At 51.5% G+C, this 26,005-nt stretch overlaps 2 protein-coding genes across 16 annotated transcripts in view; both read left to right on the top strand.

The window, feature by feature from the left end:
* Positions 1-2,249: 2,249 nt before the first annotated feature.
* Positions 2,250-13,392, top strand: QTRT1 (queuine tRNA-ribosyltransferase catalytic subunit 1). 2 transcript variants are annotated; one of them, XM_082454939.1, is made up of 10 exons: positions 2,258-2,561; positions 2,805-2,873; positions 2,969-3,107; positions 9,047-9,125; positions 9,234-9,349; positions 12,245-12,383; positions 12,617-12,692; positions 12,794-12,903; positions 12,991-13,078; positions 13,165-13,392. In XM_082454939.1, exons 1-10 carry the CDS (start codon positions 2,319-2,321, stop codon positions 13,315-13,317), a joined length of 1,212 nt encoding a protein of 403 aa, XP_082311065.1. In that variant the 5' UTR covers positions 2,258-2,318; the 3' UTR covers positions 13,318-13,392. The 2 variants fall into 2 exon arrangements, with proteins under 2 accessions (XP_082311066.1, XP_082311065.1); XM_082454940.1 differs by lacking the exons at positions 12,617-12,692; positions 12,794-12,903 and having other exon boundaries at positions 2,250-2,561.
* Positions 13,393-15,630: 2,238 nt separating this feature from the next.
* Positions 15,631-26,005, top strand: part of DNM2 (dynamin 2) — a 92,710-nt gene continuing 82,335 nt past the window's right edge. For 13 of the 14 annotated variants that reach the window (XM_082454901.1, XM_082454891.1, XM_082454892.1 and 10 more), the window contains exon 1: positions 15,631-15,938. In XM_082454901.1, coding sequence (XP_082311027.1) covers positions 15,778-15,938 — 161 coding nt within the window. In that variant the 5' untranslated portion in view covers positions 15,631-15,777. The remainder of the gene's footprint in view (positions 15,939-26,005) is intronic. The other variant, XM_082454893.1, reaches the window with a different exon arrangement.

A 26,005-nucleotide genomic window follows, 5' to 3' on the forward strand; every position in this document is an offset into this window, starting at 1 on the left:
GGCTCAGTAGTTGCGGCGCGCAGGCTTAGTTGCCCCGCAGCATGTGGGTTCTTAGTTCCCTGACCAGGGATCGAACCTTCGTCTCCTGCACTGGAAGGCGGATTCTTAACCACTGGACCACCAAGGAAGTCCCCTGGAGTATTTTTTTTTAAATTAATTAATTTATTTATTTATTTTTGACTGTGTTGGGTCTTCGCTTCTGTGCGAGGGCTTTCTCCAGTTGCGGCAAGCGTGGGCCACTCTTCATCACGGTGCGCGGGCCACTTGCTATCGCAGCCTCTCGTTGCAGAGCACAGACTCCAGACGCGCAAGCTCAGTAGTTGTGGCTCACGGGCCTAGTTGCTCCGCGGCATGTGGGATCGTCCCAGACCAGGGCTCAAACCCGTGTGCCCTGCATTGGCAGGCAGATTCTCAACCACTGCGCCACCAGGGAAGCCCCCTTTTTTTTTTTTAATTTATTTACTTAACTTATTTATTTTTGGCTGTGTTGGGTCTTCATTGCTGTGGGCGGGCTTTCTGTAGTTGCGGCGAGCGGGGCTACTCTTCGTTGCGGTGCGGGGGCTTCTCATTGCAGTGGCTTCTCTTGTTGCGGAGCACGGGCTCTAGGTGCGTGGGCTTCAGTAGTTGTGGCTCGCGGGCTCTAGAGCACAGGCTCAGTAGTTGCAGTGCACGAGCTTAGTTGCTCCGCGGCATGTGGGATCTTCCCAGAGCAGGGCTCGAACCTGTGTCCCCTGCATTGGCAGGCAGATTCTTAACCACTGCCACCAGGGAAGTCCTGTATAGAGGTTTTTTGTTTTTTGTTTTAAATGTAGAATAAGAGGCTCTTTTCTTTTCTTTTTTTTAAAAAATTAATTAATTAATTAATTAATGGCTGTGTTGGGTCTTCGTTTCTGTGCGAGGGCTTTCTCTAGTTGTGGCAAGCGGGGGCCACTTTTCATCGCGGTGCGCGCGGGCCTCTCACTATCGCGGCCTTTCTTGTTGCAGAGCACAGGCTCCAGACGCGCAGACTCAGTAATTGTGGCTCACGGGCCCAGTTGCTCCGCGGCATGTAGGATCTTCCCAGACCAGGGCTTGAACCCGTGTCCCCTGCATTGGCAGGCAGATTGTCAACCACTGCGCCACCAGGGAAGCCCTGTATAGAGGTTTTTAAAAGCATCATATCAATTACAGGATATGTGATATAAAGTCATCGGTGGTGGAGGGTTCTTAAGATTGGGGGAGTCAGGAGCAACTGACTGTGAATATATGAGCCAGTCGTGGGAATATCAGATGAGTGTTGCTGACAATGGCAATCGCAAGTTCAAAGGCTCTGAGGTAGGCTTCATTGGTGGGCGTTTTCCAGACGTGGACTCAGTGAGGACTCCACCACACTGAGAAACAGCGTTAGCCCAAGGCTTCTAGGTCAGGCTATTGCTGAGATCAGCGGGGCATTAGGCGGGTGGTCCCGAAAGGAAGGCTTTTGGGGCAAACGCGCCCTCTGCTGGCTAGGACAGATATCAGCTCCATCCAACCATAAGATTATTAAAATATTAATATATATATATACTGTTATTATTATTATTAGTGGGACACAGCCGGTGCTTAATAAATCCGTGACCCATCCTCTCTCACCCCTGTGCGGCATGGAGGCTGGCACTGGTGGGGCTGTATTATATATGTATGTATACGCTAAATGAATGGCCGAATAAATGTAACCAGGTTCTGTACCTCAGTCTCTCCCTCTGTAAATCTGTGATTCCTTCTTCCACTGAATAAACTGATGTTTATTGAGTATGCACTATGTGCTAGGTCCTGTTCTAAGCCCTTGGAGCAAGGCAATGATCAAGACAGACAAAAGAGGGAATTCCCTGGTGGTCCACGGGTTAGGACCCAGGTTGTATCCCTGGTTGGGGAACTAGGATCCCGCAAGCTGAGAGAGGCGGCCAAAAAAAAACCAAAAAATTGACAAAAGATTACGTCAGGCACCGTTTAAAAATCTATATACATCCATCCTGTCATTCAATATTCGCAACGTCCCTATGTCTAGATACTATTATTCGGCCCATTTGATGGAAGATAAAATTATAGCTTAGAGAGGCTTTTACTTCGAGGAATTGGCAGGAATGGGCCTGCAAACGAAGACAATTTTAATACTTCGCAGCAGTGTGCTGCCTGTGGGAACTAACTGGGCGCAGCGCAGAGACAAGCGCGCAGACGTCCGTTTCCATGGTTCATCTGACGCTCTCCCCAACCTTCGGCCCGCGTCGCGCGCCACGTGACCTCAGCCAACATGGCGCCGCCCAGGGTGTCCCACGGCCCACGTGGTTCCGGCAGGCAAGATGGCGGCAGTCGCCAGCCCGACTTCCCTGGAGTCGGCTCCGCGCATCATGAGATTGGTGGCCGAGTGTAGCCGCTCTAGGGCCCGGGCAGGGGAGCTGCGGCTGCCACATGGGCCGGTGGCTACTCCAGTGTTCATGCCAGTGGGCACGCAGGCCACCATGAAGGGCATCACGGCCGAGCAACTGGACGCGCTGGGCTGCCGCATCTGCCTGGGCAACACCTACCATTTGGGTCTGAGGCCGGTGGGTGGGCTGTGCCACGGGCTGGGCGGCGGCGAAGCGTGGGGGAGCCCAGGAGATTCCCTAGACCCGGGCACGCCTCCCAAACTCTACCGACAAAACGCATATGGAGAGTCCCGGGTGGCTCAGGCCTTGTGCTGGGCGTGAGGGACCAGCGAGGATGGAAGTTGGCCAACCCTGTCGCCCCCAATATGAGCCCCAAGGGTTGCTCTCACCCCTAGCCTGACCCTTCTTCCCCCAACCCAGGGCCCCGAGCTGATCCAGAAAGCCCGCGGTCTCCACGGCTTTATGAATTGGCCACACAATCTGCTGACGGTAAGGCGGAGTCAGCGCCGGGATCCGAGAACCCTCCTTGGGCGTGGATATTCCCAGTCCCGTTCTTGACAGCCTTGCGGTGGGGTTTCCCTCAGGACAGCGGCGGCTTCCAGATGGTGTCCCTGGTGTCCCTGTCCGAAGTGACGGAGGAGGGCGTCCGCTTCCGCTCCCCTTACGACGGTGACGAGACCCTTCTGAGCCCCGAGAGATCCGTAGAGATCCAGAACGCGCTGGGTGAGTGGATACCGGGGAGCCGCCCCTTCCCCTGCCCTTCGGAGGTGGAGGTGAGGCGGGCCTGCTCCCTTCGTGCTGCTTGGCTTTGGGCAAGTCACTCCCCCTCCCTGAGCCTCAGCTGAGGGGATAGTTCACAAAAATAACGATGTAATGTCAGTAAATCTCTTATCACAATGCCTGACATGTAATAGTAGCTTTTAGTATTATCTTTCTTGCTACTGTTTCTCTTAGATAGTAAATTAGCTGGGCAAAGATATGTTGAAATAATGGGGGCAACAAGGGAGGTATCGGGGAGGCTTTAGACCCCTCCCATCTCCATCAATATCCCCTATTCCTTGATAAGGACAATTAACATTTCTCAATCTCATAAAGTGCTATGGAAACAGGTTCAAAACTTCCCATCTTTCAAACAGACTGGTGCTTTTAGACCCCTCTATATACAGATTCTGTGGCTTCTGCTTATAGCAATGGGCCTGGGTGCTGGTGCTATACCATCCGTGGAACTTACAGTCCAAAAGGGAGACAGGCATTGCTGAAAACATCTTAATTAGAAAGGCGGAAAAAAGAGAAAAAAAAAAACCCCAAAAACAATGAGGGTAGAGTGCATTGTATGTTTCCATTTGTATTGAAAAAAAAAAACAAACCCCAAACACATGATTTGCTTTTATTTGCATATGGTATCTCAGGAAAGAAAAATAAGAAACTGTAGTGTAGGTTCTCTGAGGGAAAGGAACTGAAGAGCTGGTAGAAAGGGAGCATTTAAATTCTTTTCCTTTTTTTTAAAAATTGGGATACAATTGACATGCAATAAACTGCACATATTTAAAGTGTACCCTCTGGTACGTTTTGACACATGTATACACCCATGAAACCTTCACCACAATCAAGTGAACATGTCCATCACCCCTAAAGGGTTACTTGTGCCCCTTTGTAATCCTTCCTTTGGTGGGCAAGAGACTTTTCACCAAATATCCTGTTGTATTTTTTAAAATTGGGGGTGCATTTAACATTTTGAATAATTATATATTATTATTAAAATAAGTTATTAGGGAATTCCCTGGTGGTCCAGTGGTTAGGACACTGTGCTTCCACTGCAGGGGGCACGGGTTCGATCCCTGGTCAGGGAACTAAGATCCTGCAAGCCGCATGGTGCAGCCAAAAAAAAAAAAAAAAATTGTTTTAAAGGCACAAATAGATAAAAGGTTGGGACCCTGACTGTGAAGGCCAAGTACATAGGACTTTTGGCATGATTCAGTCTGTAGGCTCAGGGAATGTTGCCCTGGGCCTAAAATCTATGGATGAGGAGGAATAAACTAGATGTCCAAAGGGGGGAAGTATGTTCTGGAAAGAGGAAGCAGCCAGTGCAAAGGACCTGAAGCAGGACCAAGACTGGCATGGCTGGAGCCGAGTGGGGGAGGGTGTGTGTGTGTGTGTGTGTGTGTGTGTGTGTGTGTGTGTGTGTGTGTGTGTGTGTGTGTGTAGAGAGGACAGGGAGGTTGGGGACAGGTCCTACAGGACCTTGTGAGTTTTGGTTTGTCCTTTAAAGAAAAACATTGAACAAGAAAACATTTTGTATGTATTTCTGTATAAAGATGTGTGCAGGAAACAGTGCTCTTCCCATGCCTATATTCTATCCATCTCTTTCACAAGTCACCACTGTTTCTAGTTTCTTATGTATTCTTCCAGAGTTTATGCAAATACAAGCAAGTTCAAATCTATTCTTATTTTTTCTGTGATGAGAGCATGCTATTTATGGCACATTCTTCTGTACCTTGCATTTTTATTAATTTTGGAAATTTTCAAGTATATACCAAAATAGACACAACCCCATTGACCTGTCACCCAGCTTCAACAATCACCAGGTCACAGCCCTTATGTTTCATTAGTATCCCAGCCCACTTTGCTTCTCCCATGTTATTTTCTGTTGGAATTTGCCTAAGATTGGTGTTATGTTTCATAGAATTGTCCAGTAAATCCCCCTGGGCCTGGAGTTTTGTTGTGGTAAGGTTTTTAATGATGAATTCGATTTATTTGACATTTTGATTTGGCTCTTCAGATCTTGTGTTTCATTTTGGGTCAGATTTGATAAGTTGGATTTTTCAAGGAATTTGGCCATTCCTTGAACTTTATTTCAACTTTCTTGGTATAAAGTTGATCATAATATTCTCTTATTAACCTCTTAATGTTATAGTGTCTGTAGTGATGTCTCCTTTTTCATTCCTGATGTTAAAAACTTGTGATCTCTTCTTTCTTGATGTCTGTTAGGGGTTTATTGATTTTGAGTTTGTTGATCTTTTCCAAAAACCAACTTCTGGCTTATTCATTTTCTTCATTTGTTGGTTTTCTGTTTTGTTGACTTCTTTTTTTTTTTTTAATGGCTTTATTGAGATATGATATACAGACAATTCACCCATTTAAAATGTACAGGTTGGGACTTCCCTGGCAGTCCAGTGGTTAAGACTCCATGCTCCCAATGCAGCGGGCACAGGTTTGATCCCTAGTCGGGGAACTAAGATCCCACATGCTGCATAGTGTGGCCAAAGATAAAAAAAAAATTTTTTTAAAAAGAAGATGAAAAATAAATAAATAAATAAAAATAAAATGTACAGTTCAGTGGTTTTCAGTGTATTCACAGAGTTGTACAACCATCACCACAATCTAATTTCAGAACACTTTTATCTCCCCCAAAAGAAATCTTGTACCCATTATCAATCACTCCCTATTCCTCCCTCCTCCAGCCCTATTTAATCTATTTTCTGTCTCTATAGATTTGTGTATTCTAGACACTTTATGTAAATGAAATCATACAATAGGTGGTCTTTGTGAATGGCTTCTTTTACTTAACATAATGTTTTTCAGGTTCACCTATGTTGTAGCATGCATCAGTACTTTATTCCTTTTTATAGCCAAATAACATACTAGTTAATAGATATGCTTCATTGATTTTATTTTATTTTTTGATAGTTGCAATCTTATGTATCTTGTTTATTTTTAAATTTTTAGCTGATTTTGCTTTGGTTTTCTTTTTCTAGCTTCTTAGTCTCCGTAGATCATCTGTATTATAGCAAACCGAATCTCAGACGTCCTACCACTTCACCTATAAGTATTTTAATTTGTATCTCCAAAACAGAGTTTTTTAAAAAAATTAATTTATTTTATTTATTTATTATTTTTGGCTGCATTGGGTCTTCGTTGCTGCGCACAGGCTTTCTCTAGTTGTGGCGAGCGTGGGCTACTCTTCGTTGCAGTGTGCGGGCTTCTCATTGCAGTGGCTTCTCTTGTTGCGGAACACGGGCTCTAGGCACGCGGGCTTCAGTAGTTGTGGCTCACGGGTTTTAGTAGTCGTGGCTCGCGGGCTAGAGCGCAGGCTCAGTAGTTGTGGCACACAGGCTTAGTTGCTCTGTGGCATGTGGGATCTTCCCAGACCAGGGCTCGGACCCGTGTCCCCTGCATTGGCAGGCGGATTCTTAACCACTGTGCCACGAGGGAAGACCCACAGTTTTTTTTTTTTTTAAACATAATCACAATACTATCATCCCACCTAAAAACAATTAACAATAATTCATTAACATCATCAAATATCTGGCCAGTGTTCAACGTTCCAGTCGTTTCATAAATGTCAGTTTTTCTTACAGTGTGTTTACTTCAGGATCCAAATAACGTGCAGATACTGCAGTTGTTTGAAAGATCTCTTAAGTCTCTTTTAATATATTATATATATTACATATCATATAGTTTCGCCTTCCAATTCCATTTTTTTTTTTTTTTAGCAATTTGCTTCTTTTTCTTTTTTTCTTTGCTTTTTCTTTTTCATTAAAATTTTTTTTTTTTTGGCCGAGCCACGTAGCTTGTGGGACCTTAGTTCCCCGACCAGGAATGGAACCCATGCACCCTGCAGTGGAAGCCCAGAGTCATAACGATTGGACTGCCAGGGGATGCCCCAGCAATTTGCTTCTTCTTTTTTTAAACAATATTTATTTATTTATTTATTTATGGCTGTGTCGGGTCTTAGTTGTGGCACGCGGGATCTTTCGTTGAGGTGCATGGTCTTCTCTATAGTTGTGGTGCACAGGTTCCAGAGCGTGTGGGCTTAGTAGTTGCAGCACACAGGCTCTCTAGTTGTGGTGCGTGGGCTCAGTAGTTGTGGCGCATGGGCTTAGTTGCCCCGCGGCACGTGGGATCTTAGTTCCCTGACCAGGGATCGAACCCACGTCCCCTGAATTGGAAGGCAGATTCTTAACCACTGGACCACCAGGGAAGTCCCAGCAATTTGCTTCTTGAAGAAACTGGTTACTTTGCCCTATAGTGTTTCACTGGGTCTGAATTTTGCTGGTTGTATCCCCTGGGTGTCGTGTAATAGTTTTCCTCCACCCTCTAGATTTCCTGTAGGTTGGTACTTGTATCTAGAGGTTAGAGTCAGATTCAAGTCCTTCTTCCTTTTGGCAAGAAGTCTTCACAGTGTGTCTGTCCATCAGGGGGCATCTGATGTCTGCCTGTCTCTCCCAGTGAGCTGTCATGCTCCTCCCCTGGAACCATTATTAGGAATTGCAAACCGGTGATGTTCCAATTCTGTCATCCTTTCTTCATTTATTAGCCAGATTACTTCTGTAAAGAGAAACATCTCTCACCTACTCCTGGGAGACCAAGCAGTTTAGTTCACACAGGAAGAGTGGGATTCATTCTTTTCCCTCATTTACTAGTTTTCATGGGTTGATTACGTAGCATCTTCTAGCAATGACAAACTAATGTTTAGTTTTTTAGGATCACCATGAACTCATGGGTTTAAATGTATTCGATAAGTTTCAATCCATTGCAGTTAAAATCCTTATTGCTTCTCAAATCACCCCATCTTTGGCTAGTGTGGTACACTGTGCTTTTTTCCTATAACGATACATCTTGGCAATATTTCCTTGCGATTTCTAACCTATAAGTCCACAGTCTCTAATCTGAAATTCTTGGGGCCAGATAGGTGTCAGAATTCAGAATCCCCACATTTTAGGAAGATAGTAAAGGGTACATACCATTTATTATACAGTACCTCAATTGGGTCTGGGGAAGTACCCTGTGGTATTACACTTCACTTCTTTTTTTCAATAAAAAAAAAATTGTGTTAAAATACACATAACATAAAAGTTACCATCTTAACCATTTGTTTTTTCTTTTTTTTGGCTGCACCGTGCGGCATGCCGGATCTTAGTTCCCTGACCAGGGATCAAACCCGTACCCCCTGCAGTGGAAGTGCAGAGTCTTAACCACTGGACTGCCAGGGAAGTCCCTACACTTCACTTTTATTGCATTAACACTTATGAACCTTCACAGTAAATGAGGTTTTTAAAAAGATGACAACTGTCTCAGGTTTTGCTGCCAAATGAGGATGCCATAAGCATAAGAAAAATCCTATGATTTTGAGAATTTTCTGGATTTTGGAATTGTGGGAAAGAACCTTCCATTAAGGCCTGGACCATGGTTTACTTAACTAGACCCCTGTGACACTTGAACTCCCATCTTGCTATTACCCAACACACTATGAAGAATCACTTGTTACACACATCATTTTGTTCTTGAAGGGTAAATTTGCAGAGGTGGGATTTTTTTTTTTTTTTTTTTTTTTTTTGGCTGCACCACACAGGTTGTGAGGTTTCAGTTCTCCGACCAGGGATTGAACCTGGGCCCTCGGCAGTGAAAGCGCTGAGTCCCTAACCACTGGACCACCAGGGAATCCCCGAGATGGGATTTTATTCTACATGCCAGGGCAGGGTTTTAGCTGGGGCTGGGGTGGCAAGATCAGATGTGCATTTTGAAAAGCTTCCTCTGGTTGCTGTATAAGCAGATTGGGGGTTAAATGGGAGTCAGCAAGAGCTGGAGAGGGACTTCTGGGGTCCAGCTTGTCCTCAACGTGGGGGCTTTCCCAGTGACTGTGTTCCTGTCTCACTCTCCAGGCTCAGACATCATCATGCAGCTGGATGATGTGGTCAGCAGCACTATGACGGGGCCACGTGTGGAAGAGGCCATGTACAGGTGTGTGTGTGTGTGTCGGGGGGGAGAGGGAGAGAACCCTGGTCCTGCGGCCTTGTCTCCCCACCCCTCACCAAGTCCCTGTGGTTTACAACCAGGGTCCTCTTTCAGATCAATCCGCTGGCTGGACCGGTGCATTGCAGCCCATCAGCGGCCGGACAAACAGAACCTCTTCGCCATCATCCAGGGTGGGCTGGATGCGGATCTCCGGGCCACCTGCCTCAAAGGTAAAGCCACGTGCCAACAGGACCAGGGCTTTTCCATTGCAGAGAGCCCCACATGGGCCTGGCATGCGATGGCGCTGAGAGAGTTGGGTTTTTGTTTTTGTTTTTTGTTTTTGGCTGCGCTGCGGCTTGTAGGATCTTAGTTCCCCAACCAGGGACTGAACCCAGGCCCTCCGCAGTGAGTGTGGAGTCCTAACCACTGGACCGCCAGGGAGTTCCCAAGAGTGATTATTATGTGTTTTTGTTTTTTATTTTTTAAAATAGTTTCCTTGTTTTTTCTGATGTGGGTTGCTTTGAATTTTATTTTTTTTTCTGATGTTAATATTGCAACTCCTACTTTTATTTATTATTTTTTCTCTCTTTTTAAAATTTTATTTATTTATTTTTTGGCTGCATTGGGTCTTCATTGCTGCGTGCAGGCTTTTCTCTAGTTGTGGCGTGCATGGGCTTCTCATCGCGGTGGCTTCTCTTGTTTCAGAGCACAGGCTCTAGGCACATGGGCTTCAGTAGTTGCAGCATGTGCGCTCAGTAGTTGGGGCACGTGGGTTCAGTAGTTATGACTTGTGGGCTCTAGAGCGCAGGCTCAGTAGTTGTGCGGCACGGGCTCAGTTGCTCCACGGCATGTGGGATCTTCCTGGACCAGGGATCAAACCTGTGTCTCCTGCATTGGCGGACAGATTCTTAACCACTCCGCCACCAGGGAAGCCCAAGAGTGGCTATTAATGGACAAAAGAGCACTCTAGGTGGAAGGAACAGCTGAAGCAAAGCCCCTCAGGCAGCATGGAGCAGAGTGTGTTTGGAGAATAAAAATTCCAATAGCTATCAATTTTCGGGTGTTCACCAGGCACTGTGCCAAACGCTGGTCATGGACTGACCCACTGAGGTTTCATAAAGCTCCTATAAGGTGGAAACTACCAGGTTCCCAAGGTTACAGGAGGGGAAACTGAGGCACAGAGCTGTTAAGTTACTTACGCCCAGCCACACAGTGTGCATGTTGCAGAGCTGGGACTTGAACCCAGACCTTGGGCTCTGGAACCTACAGCATTAACAGATACATAGAGCTGCTCCATCCCTGGGGAGTGAGACATGCAGTCAGGAGCAAGGGGTTGGGCCCGAGGCATTGTGCTGATGGTGGAGGCCCTGGGACAGCACACCGAGGTGCTGGGGAGCCATGGAAGGCTGTTGAGTGGGAGAGTGGGAGAAAAATCCCAGTGAGATAGGAAGCATAAGGCCCATAGAGGAAGCTGGAGTAGTTGCCCAGGGGGAGGGTGACAGTGAGACCTGAACCAAGACCATGGCCATGGAGACAAAGTGGAGGCAGAGATGGGGGCTCAAAGGCAGTGAGGTGTCATGGGCAAGACTCTGGGTTCTGGAGTCCATGCAGCTGGATCCAACCCCCTGATCTGTTGCCTCACGGCTATGCATCCTTGGGCTAGTGGCTTGGCCTCTCTGAGCCTCACTTTCTTCCTCTGTAAAATGGGAACATACTCCCAATGTCATGGGATCGCAGTGAGGAATAAATGGGAAAATTTGTTCAAGGTGTCCCGCCTGCACCTGGCATCAGTGTATGCTGTTGTGAAGACTGTCCTGTTGTAATTCCTTTTGTCCTCTAACTGCCCACCACCCCCCAGTCCCCGTCCCCACCCCTGGTCCAGTAAGTCTTTTTAATGGAAACCCACAGTCAGAAGTACATTTCATGTCATGGCTCTGGATGTGTGCACATATATGAGAGCAGAAACCAAGGCTTCCTGAAGCATTTACCATTGTACACGAGATACTCTTTGATACAATATTTTCTGTTCTCTCTCATTTAAAAAAAAAACAACAGCAACAGCCCTGATCTCGTCCCATCAAATCAAATTCATTTCTCGGCCACCTGCAGTTTGACAAGGACTGTGCCGGTGGTGCTTCCCGGTGCTCTAAGGCTCGCCCGCACCAGAACCCCCCGGCCTCTCCCTGCGACTGGGTCGGAGTCTGGGGCCAGGGCAGACCTGGGAAGCTGCATTTGAATGACTCATCCCCAGTTGGTTCTGCTGCTCACTCCGGCTTCAAAACCCAGCCCCAGACCAGGCCTGCTTTGTCAATGCTGTGGCCTCCCCCACTAGTTGAACTGGGCAGCTGGGGCCAGAGATAAGTCTTGGTTTTGAGGCTAGACCCGGGTTCGAATCCAACCTCTGGCATATGTGGCCTGGGGCCAGTGGTTTAAGCTCTCCATGCCTCAACTACAGTGCAGATCTGCAGCCCCTGCCCTGCAATTCTGAAGCCTAATTGCCCACTTCTTTTTTTTTTCTTTTTTTGGTCTTACTGCGAGGCATGTGGGATCTTAGCTCCCTGACCAGGAATCGAACCTGCACCCCCTGCAGTGGAAGTGCAGATCCCTAACCACTGGACCTCCAGGGAATTCCCCTGCCCACTTCTAATATCCAAAACACACAAGAATTTGCAATTCATTTGGTAGCAAGACCAGACTTACTGACCCCAGTTTGTTAGGACTCTTTACACATTTTGCTGTCAAGATGTTAACAGCGTTTGATGACAGGCTGTTCTTCAGCATGTAGGATGTTCACTGTTCTAAAATCTGGAAAATTCTGAAACATATCTGGCTTCATCTTAGGTTTCAGCTAAGGGAGTGTGGGCCCTGGGCCTCTCTCCTGAGGATTGAAGAAGAGGCCCTGACATGCAGCAGGCATTCTATAAATGGTAGCTGAGATCACCAGCAGCCCCCAGACACACACACACTGCACACATTCTCTCTCTCTCTCTGTCACATTCTCTTTTCCTGATGGCCTGTGAAGGTCTGGGCAGGGTCTGCCCTGAGGGTGAGGAGGAAGAAGAGGAGGAGACTGAGGCCTATTTCCTTTTTTCTGATCACCCCTGACCTTGCCCCTGCACCCCCAGAGATGACCAAGAGAGACGTGCCAGGCTTCGCCATCGGGGGCCTGAGCGGGGGTGAGAGCAAGGGCCAGTTCTGGAGGATGGTGGCGCTGAGCACCTCAAGGCTGCCTAAGGACAAACCCCGATACCTGATGGGGGTCGGGTATGTGGAGGAGAGGGGAGACAGCCCCGCCTGCGGGGAGGGGATGCCTGGGAAACCCTGCCTCTGGGGGTCGGGGAGGGGGAAGGACACAGCCCTGCTTGGGAGGGAACTGAGGAGGACATGGCCCTCTGCTGGGGGTGGTTCTGAGGGTGCCAGTCTTGGGGAGGGGGGCCCTGGGTATGTGACCAGGGCTTGAGGTTCTCTGCTCCCCTCCCCCACGGCCCCACCCCCAGCTATGCCACTGATCTGGTGGTCTGCGTGGCTCTCGGATGCGACATGTTTGACTGCGTCTTCCCCACACGGACAGCGGTGAGGCCCTTGGCAGGGGAAAGACCGGAGAGGGATTGCGGGGGCCAAGGTGGGGGGAAGACCTGGTTGACCCACCTTCCCCTCCCCCTGTCCACCCCCAGCGCTTTGGCTCTGCCCTGGTGCCCACGGGGAACCTGCAGCTGAAGAAGAAACAGTATGAGAAAGACTTCCGCCCCATAGACCCAGAGTGTGCCTGTCCCACCTGCCAGAAGTAGGGGAGGACGGAGCCTGGGGGCAGGGGGAGGGCAGGGAGGGGGGAAGGACCCGGCACTGCTGAGCCCCCTCCTTCCGTCCCCAGGCACAGCCGGGCCTTCCTGCACACACTGCTCCATAGCGACAACACCGCGGCCCTGCACCACCTCACTGTCCACAACATCGCCTATCAGGTGGGCCTGTAGCTGGGAGGGGTGAGGCAAGGGGGATGGGGGTCTCCCCTATGCTGGTGGCTGATTGCTGACCCCCCCCCCTGCAGCTGCGGCTGATGAGCACTGTGCGTGCCAGCATTGTGGAGAAGCGCTTCCCCGACTTCGTGAGGGACTTTATGGGCACCATGTATGGGGACCCCACCCTCTGTCCCTCCTGGGCCACTGAAGCCCTGGCCTCTGTGGGAATCACACTGGGTTGACCCCGCTTGGGGGAGGGAGGGAGAGAGGGGATGGGAGATATTGAAGGATTTTTTAATTTTATTTTTATTATAACATAGAGTGTGTCTGTGTCTTCTTGGGGAGGTGGCCTGTCTAGGTCCCCTTCCTGGTCTGAGTGTCACTGGGGCCCACGTCCCCCCCACCCCCAATTGATAATAATAACAAGTAACCATAGCAGCAGTTGGTATCTGGAAACTGAGCATGTAGGAAGTGCCCAGAGTGGGAGCTGCATTCCTTTCCTGTGGCTCAGGCCCACCAGCCATCCTGGGGGTGGGGAAACAGGTCCAGAGAGGGGGAAGTCACTTGCCAAGGTCACCATCAAGGAAGAAGCAGCTGGGCTCCAAAGCTCTGGTTCTTGACCTTGACTCTTCAGACATGTGGCTTAATCTAGTTGTCAGTAAACACAGTGATGATAATATGTGTCATCTAGAAGGTGCTTGTACTGTGCCTGGCACTGTTCTAAATGGTCGTCAAGTGTATTTAATTCTTGCAACGTTATGGTTCCCCATTTTACAGATGAGGAAACTGAGAAATGAAGTCACTTGGTCATTATCACCCAGCAAATAAACAGGTCTAGGATCTAATCCAGATATGGCCAATTACAGAGCTGGTGGTGCTCTTAGAAGCTACAGTTTTTTAAACTGAAAAAGTAACACGTGTAGGATCTACAATTCAAATATCATAAAAATGCAGCTACTTTTATCAATTTGTGTATTCTTCCATAAATTTTCCATGTGTACATTTTTTCATGAATGTCAGCATCCTTTACATGCAGTTCTGTACCTTGCTTTTTTCCCTTCTCTTAATATATCTCAAATTGTTTACACGTCAGTACACGAAAACTTCCTCAATCTTGTTTACGGCTGCTGCATAGTATTTATTTAATGAGCTCCATGGATGAGCAGTTAGGGTGTTTCCAGGTTTCTGTGATCGTGGTCAAGGCTGCAGTGCCAAACATTGTCAGTCTTTTTTGCCTATCTCTGAGACTAGTAGTTTTGGGTCATGGAGCAGGCATATACCTTTGGCCACTCTGCCACCCTCCTACTCCTTCTTTCTCCATTCCCCTGTTACCGCCCCGCTCTGTCAGACTACTTCCCCACCTCCTTTGCTGCTAGCTCCTTACGGGGCCGTTTCTCTCTGGCCTATCTATGCCCAGCATAATCAAATCACTTGTCTTAAAATCGTTCCACCTATTCCCGGCCTCTTTTCCAAGTGGTCAAGAGTTCCCAGTTCCCAGAACCCCCAACGTTACCTGCAAAATAACTTGTCTTTTCCTGGGGAAAGGGTCCGTTGAGTTTCATTGCGTACTCAAAAAGATCCAAGATGCGCTGAAGTTCAAGAGGCAGGGGAACAACGTTGGAGCGTTAGCCGCATCAAGACAGGCGTGAGCGGAAGGTATTCCTAGGGGAGAGCACAGCGTTTGCAAAGGCACGGAGACGACTTAATAGGAATGAAAGTGGGAGCCAGCGAGGCCGGGCTAGACTGCCTCTCCCTAGGAACCATTAACAGCCTGACTCTCATCTTCAAAGTGCATTGGGACCCCGCGCAGGGAGCTGATTTGCAAGCCCGGGCCCGAGACGCATTCTGGGACTTATAGTTTTCTCTAGAGCCCAGAAACTCACAAGTGACGATCACCACTGCGTCCTACCAGGAGGTGGCGCGCGTTGGCGAGTACTGCGGGCCTACCCTCTGCTCCGGAAGACTCCAGTAGACACGACAATCACAAGCAAGAACGGGAGGAGGTTCTTTGATGGACAGGTACGGTTTTCAATCAGAGTCAAGATTCGGAGGTTAAGTCCCACTCTCTTGACTTGTTGGCTGATGGAACGGGGTGATATTTATATAAACCAATGGGAAATTTTTAGGGAACTAGGTAGCGTCAAGTGACAGACCGTGGTTAAGAGCCGATCCCTAGTATCATTGGCCAGCTTTGTTGACTGGCGGTCTCCCTGCCAATAAGATTGGCGGATGTTCCTGCTATCCTGGAACTGCCCCTAATAGGCGGGGCCAAAATGCCTTTTCCCGAAACACCGCCTCCGGGCCTGGATAACTCGCTTCCCGCCGCTATTGGCTCTAGCACAATAGCGACAGTTCTTTCATCCAATGAGTCCGAGAGGAGGTCCCCAGGGGGAAGACTCATTTGTCCGTAGGCCCGTGCTTCGCTTTCATTGGCTTGTGTGCACGAGTGACAGCGCGGCCGACCAATTGGAAGTGGCGCGAAGGCTTTGGGCGCAGCCCCAGGGCCCGGGTGGGAGGTCGCTTGGGTCGGGTGTCGCCTGAGAACCGGATGAGGCGGCGACCGTGAGGCCGAGCCGGGAGCGGGCGTCGCGCCGAGGCCCGGGCGGGCGGGGAACAACGGCCGCGGACGCCGCGGGGCCGCATCGTCGAGGGCCAAGGGTGGGCGGGGAGCGCTGGGCTCTCGGGCCGGGGCCGCCGGCGCCATGGGCAACCGCGGGATGGAAGAGCTGATCCCGCTGGTCAACAAGCTGCAGGATGCCTTCAGTTCCATCGGCCAGAGCTGCCACCTGGACCTGCCGCAGATCGCCGTGGTGGGCGGCCAGAGCGCCGGCAAGAGCTCGGTGCTCGAGAACTTCGTGGGCCGGTGAGCGAGCGGGGCGGCGACAGCGGGCAGGCGGCGGCCTAGGGCGCGGAGGGCGGACCGGGAATGGCGCGTCCTGCGCCGCCGGCGTAACTGCGGCGCTTGCGTGCCCGCGACGGGGACGGGGACAGGGAGGCGGGCCCTGTGGGACGCCCTGGGCGGAGGGCTCCCTGCAGGGGCTTGGGGGCGTGGGCCAGGAGGTGCGGTGAATCCCCGCCGACTCTCTGGCCCCCGGCTGTAGTGGGTGAATTATGCCATCTGGTTGTCTGTGGGTCAGGGATAGGTTCCCCTTCTCTGTCCGAAACCTGTCACCTAGATATCTATTGGGCCGATCCCTGTGGTCTGGCTGGCTGTTCATTTATCTGGAGCAGTTTCTGTCGTCTGGTTGGCTGTCTCTCTGTCCTGGATAGGCTTCCCCGCCACCACCATTTGGCTATCCATCTGTCCAGTACCGCAGGGCAGCCCCCTGCTGCCTGGCTAGCTTTCCAGGATGACCTGTCCTGTCTGGTTGCCCATCCGTGCCCCTCCCAGACTTTAACACTTAGCTTTTCCTCTGTTGGGTTACCCAGCTGGCCTCTGCTGTCTCACTGGCTGGCTGGACCTAGGAGACCCTGTTGTCTGGTTCTCCTGGGCTGACTCTTCAACTTGGTGCCTGGTGAACGCTGGCTCCTCTCTTACAAGTGGACCCTTTTGTCTGTCTGTCCTGGTGTCTGTCCTTCTCCTAATCTGCCTGTCAATGCCCTAGCCGTCACCTCTGTGGCAGGGGGTGGTGGGAGCATGCAGAGGAGAAGGGAGCTGAAGGATGAGACCTGAACTCCTTTCTATTGGAAGTAGGACCCCAGGCAGAACTTTCTCCAGGAGTCTTTCCTGGCCCGTGTCAGGGTGCCTCCGAGGCCCTGGAACATAGGGTCCAAAGCCCAAGCTAAAACCTGAAAAGTGGGGGCCCTCCTTGGATCCTGGGAAGGAACTTCTTGCTTGATCAGGTTGTGGTGGCAAGAGCTGGTATACAGCCTTCCCAGGGCAGCCCTGAGAAGCCTCAGATTGCCCATCTGTCCAGTGGACAAATTCCACTCTCTGGGCTGTTTCCAGGATTCAGGAAGCTAATGGATGAGAATGGACCCTGTGGCCACTGAGGGCGGTTGATTCTCCCCTCTCCCTTCCCCCACCTCTTGTCCTTCTGCCTCCCAGATGGGTGGCCACTTCTGCATTCTGGGAAGGACTCCATTTGTGACTGTGGCTGCCAAATAATAATGTCATAGTCATCATTATTATTGTTGTTATCAGTGTTAAGAGGTAGTGTTCATCCAGCAGGCCCCAAGCTGAGTTGTTTCTTGGTTCAGCTCAGAAAAGACTTGCTATTTGCCCAAGGCCACCAGGCTGGCACTCAGTGGAGCCCAGCTGGGCGCCCAGCCCCGCCCCTGCCTTCCCAGAGGCCTGGGGTTTTGCTCCCAGCAGCATGAATTTCCTCCTTTGCTGCTTTGTCTCTGGCGCAATGCCCTCTGTCTACTGTGGCGGAAAGGTGTGTACTTGGGATCAGCGCGGCCTGGGCTGAGCCTCGGGCTGGGCTGTGGGCCCCCTGCTTGGCCATCTTCCTGTCTGCCCAGGCTTCCGGTGAGCGTCTGCAAAGCTCTGTCCATTTCATCTGCCTTGTGACCTCGCACAGATTGTTTGACCTCTTTGAGCCTTAGTTTCCCCTCTGAAAAATGGGATGATGGACCCTCAACAGGACTGTTGCAAGGATGCAGTGACATGGTATGTTGAAAGTGCTTACTTAGCATAGTGCCTGGCACACGGTAGGTGTACTTGGATGGGGCTGTTACTCCCCAGGCTGGTTCTTTTCATATCGACAGCAAAGGCTAGTCAGAATTAAAGTGCTCTGAAGTTACACACTGGACTTCATTTAAGCCTTATGAGGCTGGCACTACTGTGATCCCATTTTCCAGAGCAGAAAACTGAGGCTCAGAGAGCCGAGCATTCTTGCTCGAGGTTGTTCAGTGAGGGATTGAGGGCTCTGGGTTGGAGACCCCGGGTCTCTCTCCCATCCCCACCTCTTCTCGGGCCCGCTGCCCTTCACCTTTCCCTCCCACCCACCCTGGCATCTGGCAACTGCCAACTGCTATTGAGCTGGCTCCTGTGGCGACCTCCTCCTAGAGCCTGCAGCGTGACATCGGTTGTTAAGCGCATTAATTCAGGGCTCGAGAACCAAAGCTGTAAAAAGGTCTCTCTTTGGGTATGGGGTGCTCAAGCAGGAGCCAACTTCTTTTTATTTCTGGAGTGTGGGTAAGGCTTCTCAGTTACAAAGCCCTGCCATAGGCGGATGGCAGGCAGGCCTCGCTTTGAGTCCCACTGCTTGCTTCTTTTTGTGACTTTGGCTAAACTGTGCTGCAGCTAAGGACCCTTTTCCTCCCTTGAGCCCTGGATCCACACAGAGGGTCTCCCGGCTGGTTTCAAGGAACAAACAGGAGAGCACGTCAAACTCTGTGCCTCGAGGGCAGCACGGGCTGCTCTGTTTCCCTGCCTCCTCCCTGTGGCTTTTCTAAGAACTTGATCCGAGAGTGAGAATAGCCCAGTTAGCCCAGCCCCGTAGCAGGGGTTTCAGGTCCATGGCCACGGGGGCCGAAGCCTGCTTGCTCCGTCTTTTTTTTTCAGCAGCATAGAGTTTAAAATGTTTTGTTTTGTTTTGGTTTTTATAATTTATTTATTTAATTTATTTATTATTTTTGGCTGCGTTGGGTCTTTGTTGCTGTGCGTGGGCTTTCTCTAGTTGTGGCGAGCGGGGCTATTCTTCATTGTGGTGCCCGGGCTTCTCACTGCAGTGGCTTCTCTTGTTGCAGAGCATGGGCTCTAGGCGTGCGGGCTTCAGTAGTTGTGGCTAATGGGCTCTAGAGTGCAGGCTCAGTAGTTGTGGCGCACGGGCTTAGTTGCTCCGCGGCATGGGGATCTTCCTGGACCAGGGCTCGAACCCGTGTCCCCTGAGTTGGCAGGCAGATTCTTAACCGCTGCGCCACCAGGGGAGCCCTAAAATGTTTTGTTTTTAATTAGCTGTCAACATTTAAAAGTGAGATTTTGCATCAAAATCAGATTTTGGTCGTGCTAGCAAAAACCCCAGAGATCTTTAGGGTTTAGCAGTGTAGCGCACAGGCTCTGGGCCCTAGGCCTGGCTCTAGCATGTTTGGCTGTGTGACTGTGGCCCGGTTCCTTTTCCGTAAAATGGGGTGATTACTAGGCCCTCTCTGCAGGACAGGGTGAGTTAACGTGTGTTGAGTGCATGGACCCTTTACCCGTGGCTGCTGCCGTTATAATCATCGTATTCTGGCCTCCCTGGGCCTGTGCCTGGCACCAACTGCCTGGGTCTCAGAAGCAGCAGCCACTGGCTGCTCCATCAGACTAGGAGTGGCCCCTTGAGCTGCCACAGTCCCCACTACTCCCTAGTGCTTGCCCAGGCCCATTTCATATTTACCCAGAGCCTCCTGGCCCCGGAAACCTTTGAGTTTAAGGCCCAGGGCTTGTCCTGCCCTGTACCAGCAGATAGACCTGTGGCCCTAAAGAGAGCGGAGGATGTGGCTCCCTGGTGACCCTTGTCATTTAGCCTTGGGCCGGCAAGAGGGAAGGGCTTTAGAAATTTTCCCTTGGGAGAAGAGCAGGAAGGGGAGGCAGAGGTTGAGGCCTCCATCTTGGAGTCTCCCAGTCTTGGACTTGATCCTGTCAGTCTTTGTCCTCCGAGCCTCAGTTTCCCCAGTTTCCCCAGCTCTTAAGATTACCTACTCATGGGCCCCATTCAGGCCACCAGGTTGGGTGTGTTTCACCTCTTAGGGCATTGAGGGTGGAGTGAGGATTAAATGAGTCTCGGAAGAGTGTCTAGTGCGAAAAAGCACTTAAAAAGTCATGCATTTTTCATTCGTTCAATGAAAAATGTTTTCTGAACATGTTCACTCTGTGCCCGGTTCTGTTCTAGGGCTGCAGACACAGCCCTGAGCAAGATACCAAAGCCCCTGCCCTGGGGGAGCTGACCTTCCAGCAGGACACAGATAAAGAAGAAACAAGGTAGAAGATAACCGTTTTACAGAAAAAAAAGAGGAGATTATGGAGAGGGCAGGGGGAGGTTATAGGTTTAAATGGAGGGTCAGGGAAGGCCTCCATGGGCAGGTGACATTTGAACAGAGACTTAAGGAGGTGAGGGAGGACCCACCAGTGGAGATCTGTGGGAAGAGCGTCCCAGGCTGTGGGAACAGCCAGGGCAAAGGCCCTGAGGTGGGAGTGTGCCTGGAACACGGTATAGTGAGCGAGTGGGGGGGGAGATGAGGTGAGGGAGGTACTGGGGTGGGGCGGGGTGCAAGCCACGTGGAGACTTGGGGGCCAGGGAGGGCTCTGGGTAGAGGGAGAGCTGCTGGTGGCACTGTTGTGATCCTTCTGGATCTGGTCCTGAGCAAGCTGAGGGCTCTCGCCTTTGATGTGCAGCTCTGCCTCGATGCTCTCAGTGAGTAGTGCCTGTGAGCACATGTAGGGCCCGGTGCCATTTTTCTTTTGACAAGAAGCAGCTGCCCATGGACTCTACCGTCTCCAGCTGCGTTTCCATTTGGTCTCGGGTGATGGATCCCTGCAGGGAGATGTAGCTGTATCGTGGGGCTGCTGCGGGGCACACAGTGGGTGCTGGATGAATGCGTGTCAGATGACCATTGGCTCACGTCCCTGCCAGACTGAGGGGTGGGCACATGGCTTGCTCTTTGGGCTGGTTTGTCCCTTAACAGCTCTTCGGTGTTCAAAGACACTTGGAAATGACAGCTGCTATTTCCATGGTCCTTCCTTTCAGGCAAAGCCGAAGGGCCTTTGCCTGTGTGGTCTGTAGTACCCAGGCCAGCCGGAGCAGGCAGAGTCCAGAGGCATCTGTGGGAAGGTGGCATCCATCAGCTGAATGACCTCACTTCTTGGGCCTCAGTTTCTTTGTCTGGAAAGTGGGGATCATGATGGTTCCTCTCTCCTGGGGGCGGGCTGTGCATTCAAATGAGCTAATCCTTGTGAAATATTAGACCTGTGCATTTTGTATAGCCCTGGGTCAGGACTCTGAAGATCAGTTGTTAATTTCTCTTTCCTTAAAGAAAAGGAATTCATGATTACCTTGTTAATATAAGTAACGCCTCATTTTAGCACAGGTGCTCATTGAGCACCTGTCAGTGTACTTTGAGCTCTGGGGATGCAGCTGGAACCAGCTGGCGAACCAGGTCCTGAAATGCTAGTGGGAGCCCGTTCCTGCCGTTTCTAAGTGGGAATGGTGACTGTGAACAAACATTTGGCCATGAGAGTTTTTTTATGCTCATTCAGCATATGATGGTGGGAAATTGGGAGCAAAAAAGGCCCAACAGTATCGAATTGACTAGACAATGTGTCCAGACAACCAACTACGAAATAACTACTCAGAGTGATCTAGAAGAGGATTGAATGACCCAGAAAACCTATGCAAGACCTGTTAGGGCCCAGACCAAGCAGACGTGTGAGCCCATCTTATTCCAAACAGTTGTATTTTCGTAGTAAAAAGCCTGGAAAAATGTACAGCTTCGAACCCCACATGTGGGTTGTCTCCCCACATAATTCTTTGTTCGTTTTGGCTCGTTTGGGGATTATGTTTATAACCGGGAAGACAGATTTCTCCAGAGCTCAGCTCTGGGCTGCCCAAATGCTTTTCAGAGTTATTTGTCTGGGGATAATGGCCCCTCACTAGGTACACGGATTGAAATCCTCTGGTAAAAAGTCCGGTTCATTGTGGGTGAGGGCAGAGGATGGCCTCGTGGACAGTTCCAGATTTGGAGTTTTCAAAGGTAGTGCGGGCAGAAAGCGCTGGGCATGGCATGGAACCCTGTGTCTCTCTGGTGTTTGCATTTGGTTCAGAGCCGCATCTGCCAAGCTTTTGCCCGATTTGAATGAAAATGCCGAAATTACAGGCCCCTCAGCTGCAGAAAGAAATGGGGACATCGGCTAACCCTTAATTTACTGGGGTTGCCAACCGCATGCTGTAATTAAGCCCTTATTGTTAGAACTTTGGAAAAATGCAAGACAATAATGAGATATTTATAGGCCATTAGCCACAATCCGAATAAAGAAAAAAATTACCCTGCCTCCGAGGCAAAATGGCACTAGAGAGAAAAGACTCCTGCTTCCAGGTACATTGGGGTTCCTGTTAGTATTGGCAATGAGGTCCCTGCTAGATGCTGGGGATTTTCCCCTTTGGAGTCACCCTCACCTTGAACAGGGTGCTGGGTGGCCCTTTCGGTTTCACCTGCTGCTGGATGTTTATAACACAGTAAGAGCTGATGTTTGTGTGGAGAGGCACTGTGTGCCGTGCCCCAGGGACTTATGTCTAAAATCTGACCACGTGGTCCCAGCAATCCTTGGGGGCAGATACTGCTCTTAGCATCCCTGCTTCACAGGTAGGGAAACTGAGGCCTCAGAGGTGGACTGGCTTGAAGTCTCATAGGGAGGAGGGCAGGAGCGGGCCCTGAGCCGGGCCTGTCTCCTCCAGAGCCCACTGCCCGGGGATAGTGGGGTTGGGAAGGTGGGGCCATGGCTTTTGGCTATCAGGTCAGTAGTGGACACTACGGTGCTTGTATCTGGGGCTGGGGCCGAGGTGACGGATGGAGCGATTTCTGGCTTTCCGGATCCTTGAGGTTGTTAACTCTGTGTCCGACAGCATGCCGGGTGCTGGGGACCCAGCGGGGACCGAGATGGGCAGAGGTGAGCAGAATGGTTAAATGAGCAGTGACATTTTGAAGATGGAGAAGTGCAGTGAAAATGGTGGGGAGAGTGAGAGAGTGGCTGGGCAGGGGCTGCCTCCGACGGGGTGGTCAGGGCGGGCCTGCAATGGAGCCAGCCCCTTGAAGACCCCAGAGAAGGGTGTCCCAGGCAGAGGGCTCCACAGGGGCCCGCTTCAGATATGGAAAGGGGCCTGAGTCGAAGGCAAGACCACTGGGCCCATGAGGGTCAGGAAACTGCCTGTCAGATGCCTGTCTTTCCTAAGTTTTAATTATATAAGTAGAACACTGAAGACTGAGTTCTCGGGAAAAGGGAAACCGTGACAGATGAGGAAGGATACGTTGCCCGCCCTGTCCCTTCCTTCCAGCTCCACGTGGAAGCACCATTGTCAGTTTGGCATATATCCTGTCAGAGCCCTCTCGTGTTTACGTACATGTGGACACGCTGGTACCTGTAGAAAATACACAGCACTATTCGGGGTTGCTTCTTTTGGGGGTACATCTTCTTTCCAGAACTGGGACTACCCTGTTTATATCGTTCAGAAACTTGTTTTCCAACCACGCAACACATCCTAGGGGTCCTGCTTTGTCGAAATGTTTGTAACTGCTGCTTGGAGCTTCCTGACCCTCCCAGAGGGGTAAGAATGGAGGTGGGGGGCCAGCAGGAGTCACTGCGTCTGTCCCAATGAGAGAGGACAGTGCTGTCTCACGTGCTGTTTGCCAGGATCCGTGCTGGGACCTGGGTACAAGGCGCCTCACCTCCTTCGAGGCCAGTGCTTGATCTCCGTCTACTGACGAGGAAACTGAGTCACAGAGGTTTGCCCAAGTGGCCAGACTTGAACCCAGAGCCTCGGCCTTCATGGGTGGCCCCCTTCCCCCAGGCCTGCTGGCCTGTACCTGAAGTAGCATCCTCACCCCTGGCTCCGTTGGATTTTCCAGCCTCCCTTTTCCCCTTGGCTCCAGCTTCACAGGGTCCAGTTTTCCCTCCCTTTGCACTGCATTTGTACCTCAGAGTGGCCGAAGAAGTTTCTGGAACAAAGCTGGGTGTTGAGGAATAATTGAAGCCCTTGTGGGGCTTCTTGCAGTGCCCATTGGGGTGCCCGGTGCCACAGCTCAGCTGCTCGAGTTGCCTCCTCTGGTGGCGATTGGGGGGCGGCTCTGGTCTTCCTGTCACACTGAATGGACTTTCCATGCCCTTGACACACTCACCATGTGCTAGGCACTGAGTGCTGTCTGTACGTCCCCTCAGCTTGGCCCCATTTTACAGATGAGGCCGTTGAGGGGCAGAGATGGCGCAGGCGGTGGGGGTGAGGCTCTGAGCCCCATCCTTACCCACTTGCTCACTCTACCCGAGAGGCCCTAGAGGTCCTTCTCTGAGGAGGCACTTTCCAGTGAGAAGGGAGTGGAGGCATGTGGGAGACGGAGGCCCCATAGGGAGCCTTGGGGTGGGAATGGTGGTCAGGGAATGCTTCTTGGAGGAGGCAGTAGGTCTTTCTGTCTAGACGAGCACAGGCGGCAGCTGCCTGGAAGCAGGTAGGTGACTGCTGCACGAGGACCTTTGTGCCCATCCTGCCTGGCTGTGGGCCCCGGCTCGAGGCTCATGGCCCGTTACACAGGGTGCTTTCTTGTCGTTGTCTCGGCTGCATAGTACTCCATGGTACAAAGGCACCTGTGTTTGTTCACCAGCCTCTCGGTGCTGATGGATGCTCAGGCGGTTTCTAGTCACCCACTCCCAGGATTTGCACGTGGACATGGGACACCTGTGTAGAACACGTGTCTACACAGAGGAGGACGTGGGGAGATTGATGGCCAGCACTGGGTGTGTGGCCCTCCCCTCCCTGGGTGTGGAGGCCAGGATGCTGGCCGGCAGCTGTTCACCTGGGTTGAATGAGTGGACTCGGGACTGGCCAGAGAGCCCATCCCAGTGCTCCCACATCAGCGTGTCCTCGCCGCGCTTCACCCGTCCCGACCCCTTCCACGGCCTGGACCAGTGCACTCGCCTCCGCCCTGGTCCCCTGGCACCCGCCCTGCCTCCCCCACCGCCCACAGTGTCCGCAGGGTACCTGTGAATGCCTGAGTCTGGGCATGTCCCTCTTCTGCCCACCACGCTCTGTGGCCCCCACGTCACTTGGGCTCAAAGTCCAAGTCCTCCACTGGCCCCCCCAACACCCCCGCCCTCGCCTGCTCCCACTGTCCCCCAAACTCATCCCGCCGGCCACACGGCCTCCTGGCCGCCCCTGAACCCCCCAGGCTCACGCCTGCTCGGGGCCTTTCTCTTCCTTCCTCCACATCTCCTCTTTGTCCAGAGTTCTCCACACCCTGCCCCTGTCTCCTTGGGTCCCTGCTCAAACCTCACCCCTCTGAGAGGCCGGCCCTGACCTACCCTGGTTCACACAGGGCCCTGGCACTCAGACCGCGTGCCTAGATGTGTTTTCTGCAGAGCTCATCTTAGGGCCTGAAACTGTTTTGTGTTGTTTCCTCCCCACCCCCCAGACGGCAGGTCCACAAGGGCAGGGATCTTCGAGCGTTCCTCGCCACCCCGGCACAAAGTAGGAGCACGCATATTTGTTCCATGAAGGTACCTTAAGACCAAACTTGGATTAATTTCACTGCACAGATGTCCATTGAGAAGGGGACCGGCGGACAGCCCTGCGACTTGCCTTTGGGGGCTCGCAGCCCACCTGGGATGTGTGGGACTGAGAATAGAAGAGGGGTTTGGGGTGCTCCAGGGGGGACAGAAGCAAGTGTATCCTTTTTACGGGGAGGGCTGTGATTTGCCCTTTGGGCACACAGTAATAACAGTAACAGGCTAAGACCTCGGGGCCGGCCGGGCATGGCTGTCTCTCTGGACTGGCTTCCTGGCTACGAGATGGGGCCGAGCAGGGCCCCCTCCCTGGGCTGAGGTGACGGAGGCCCTGCACAGCTTCCAGTGAGCCATCCCTTCCGACCCTTGCTTCTTGCCTGGGTGCCAGGCAGCCCTGGCAGGAATGGGCCCCACTCTGTCTGGGCGCTGGCACACTCTCACAAGGGGAACCCGAGGTTTGAAGGCAGCTTCCCTCCCACTCCCACCCCCCTGCCCGTGGATACCCAAGTGCCTGCTTAGACCAAGAACCAAGGAAAGGAAGCTGCTGGGGTCATCGCTTCTCAGTCCTGACAGCCCATTAGTATCCGTCACGGGGAGATGCCCAGTGCCAGACCCCTCCCCAGACCAACTTAAAACTCCCAGGGGGATTCCAGTCAAATGTCACCGCATGGAGAACCATTCTCTGTTTGTCCTGGGAGACCTCCTTTGCCTAAACTTGAACCCGCTTGGACCACAGACCCATA

Source organism: Balaenoptera physalus (genome assembly GCF_965194825.1).
Source record: "Balaenoptera physalus genome assembly, chromosome: 3".
NCBI lineage: Eukaryota > Metazoa > Chordata > Mammalia > Artiodactyla > Balaenopteridae > Balaenoptera > Balaenoptera physalus.

What these genes read in the sequence shown, in the direction of transcription:
- QTRT1 (XM_082454939.1), top strand. Translation starts at nt 2,319, where the DNA reads ATGGCGGCAGTCGCCAGCCCGACTTCCCTGGAGTCGGCTCCGCGCATC. An exon ending in AGAGATCCAGAACGCGCTGG is followed by an intron (nt 3,108 to 9,046) that starts GTGAGTGGATAC and finishes CTCACTCTCCAG; the next exon opens with GCTCAGACATCATCATGCAG. An exon ending in TCCACAACATCGCCTATCAG is followed by an intron (nt 13,079 to 13,164) that starts GTGGGCCTGTAG and finishes CCCCCCCTGCAG; the next exon opens with CTGCGGCTGATGAGCACTGT.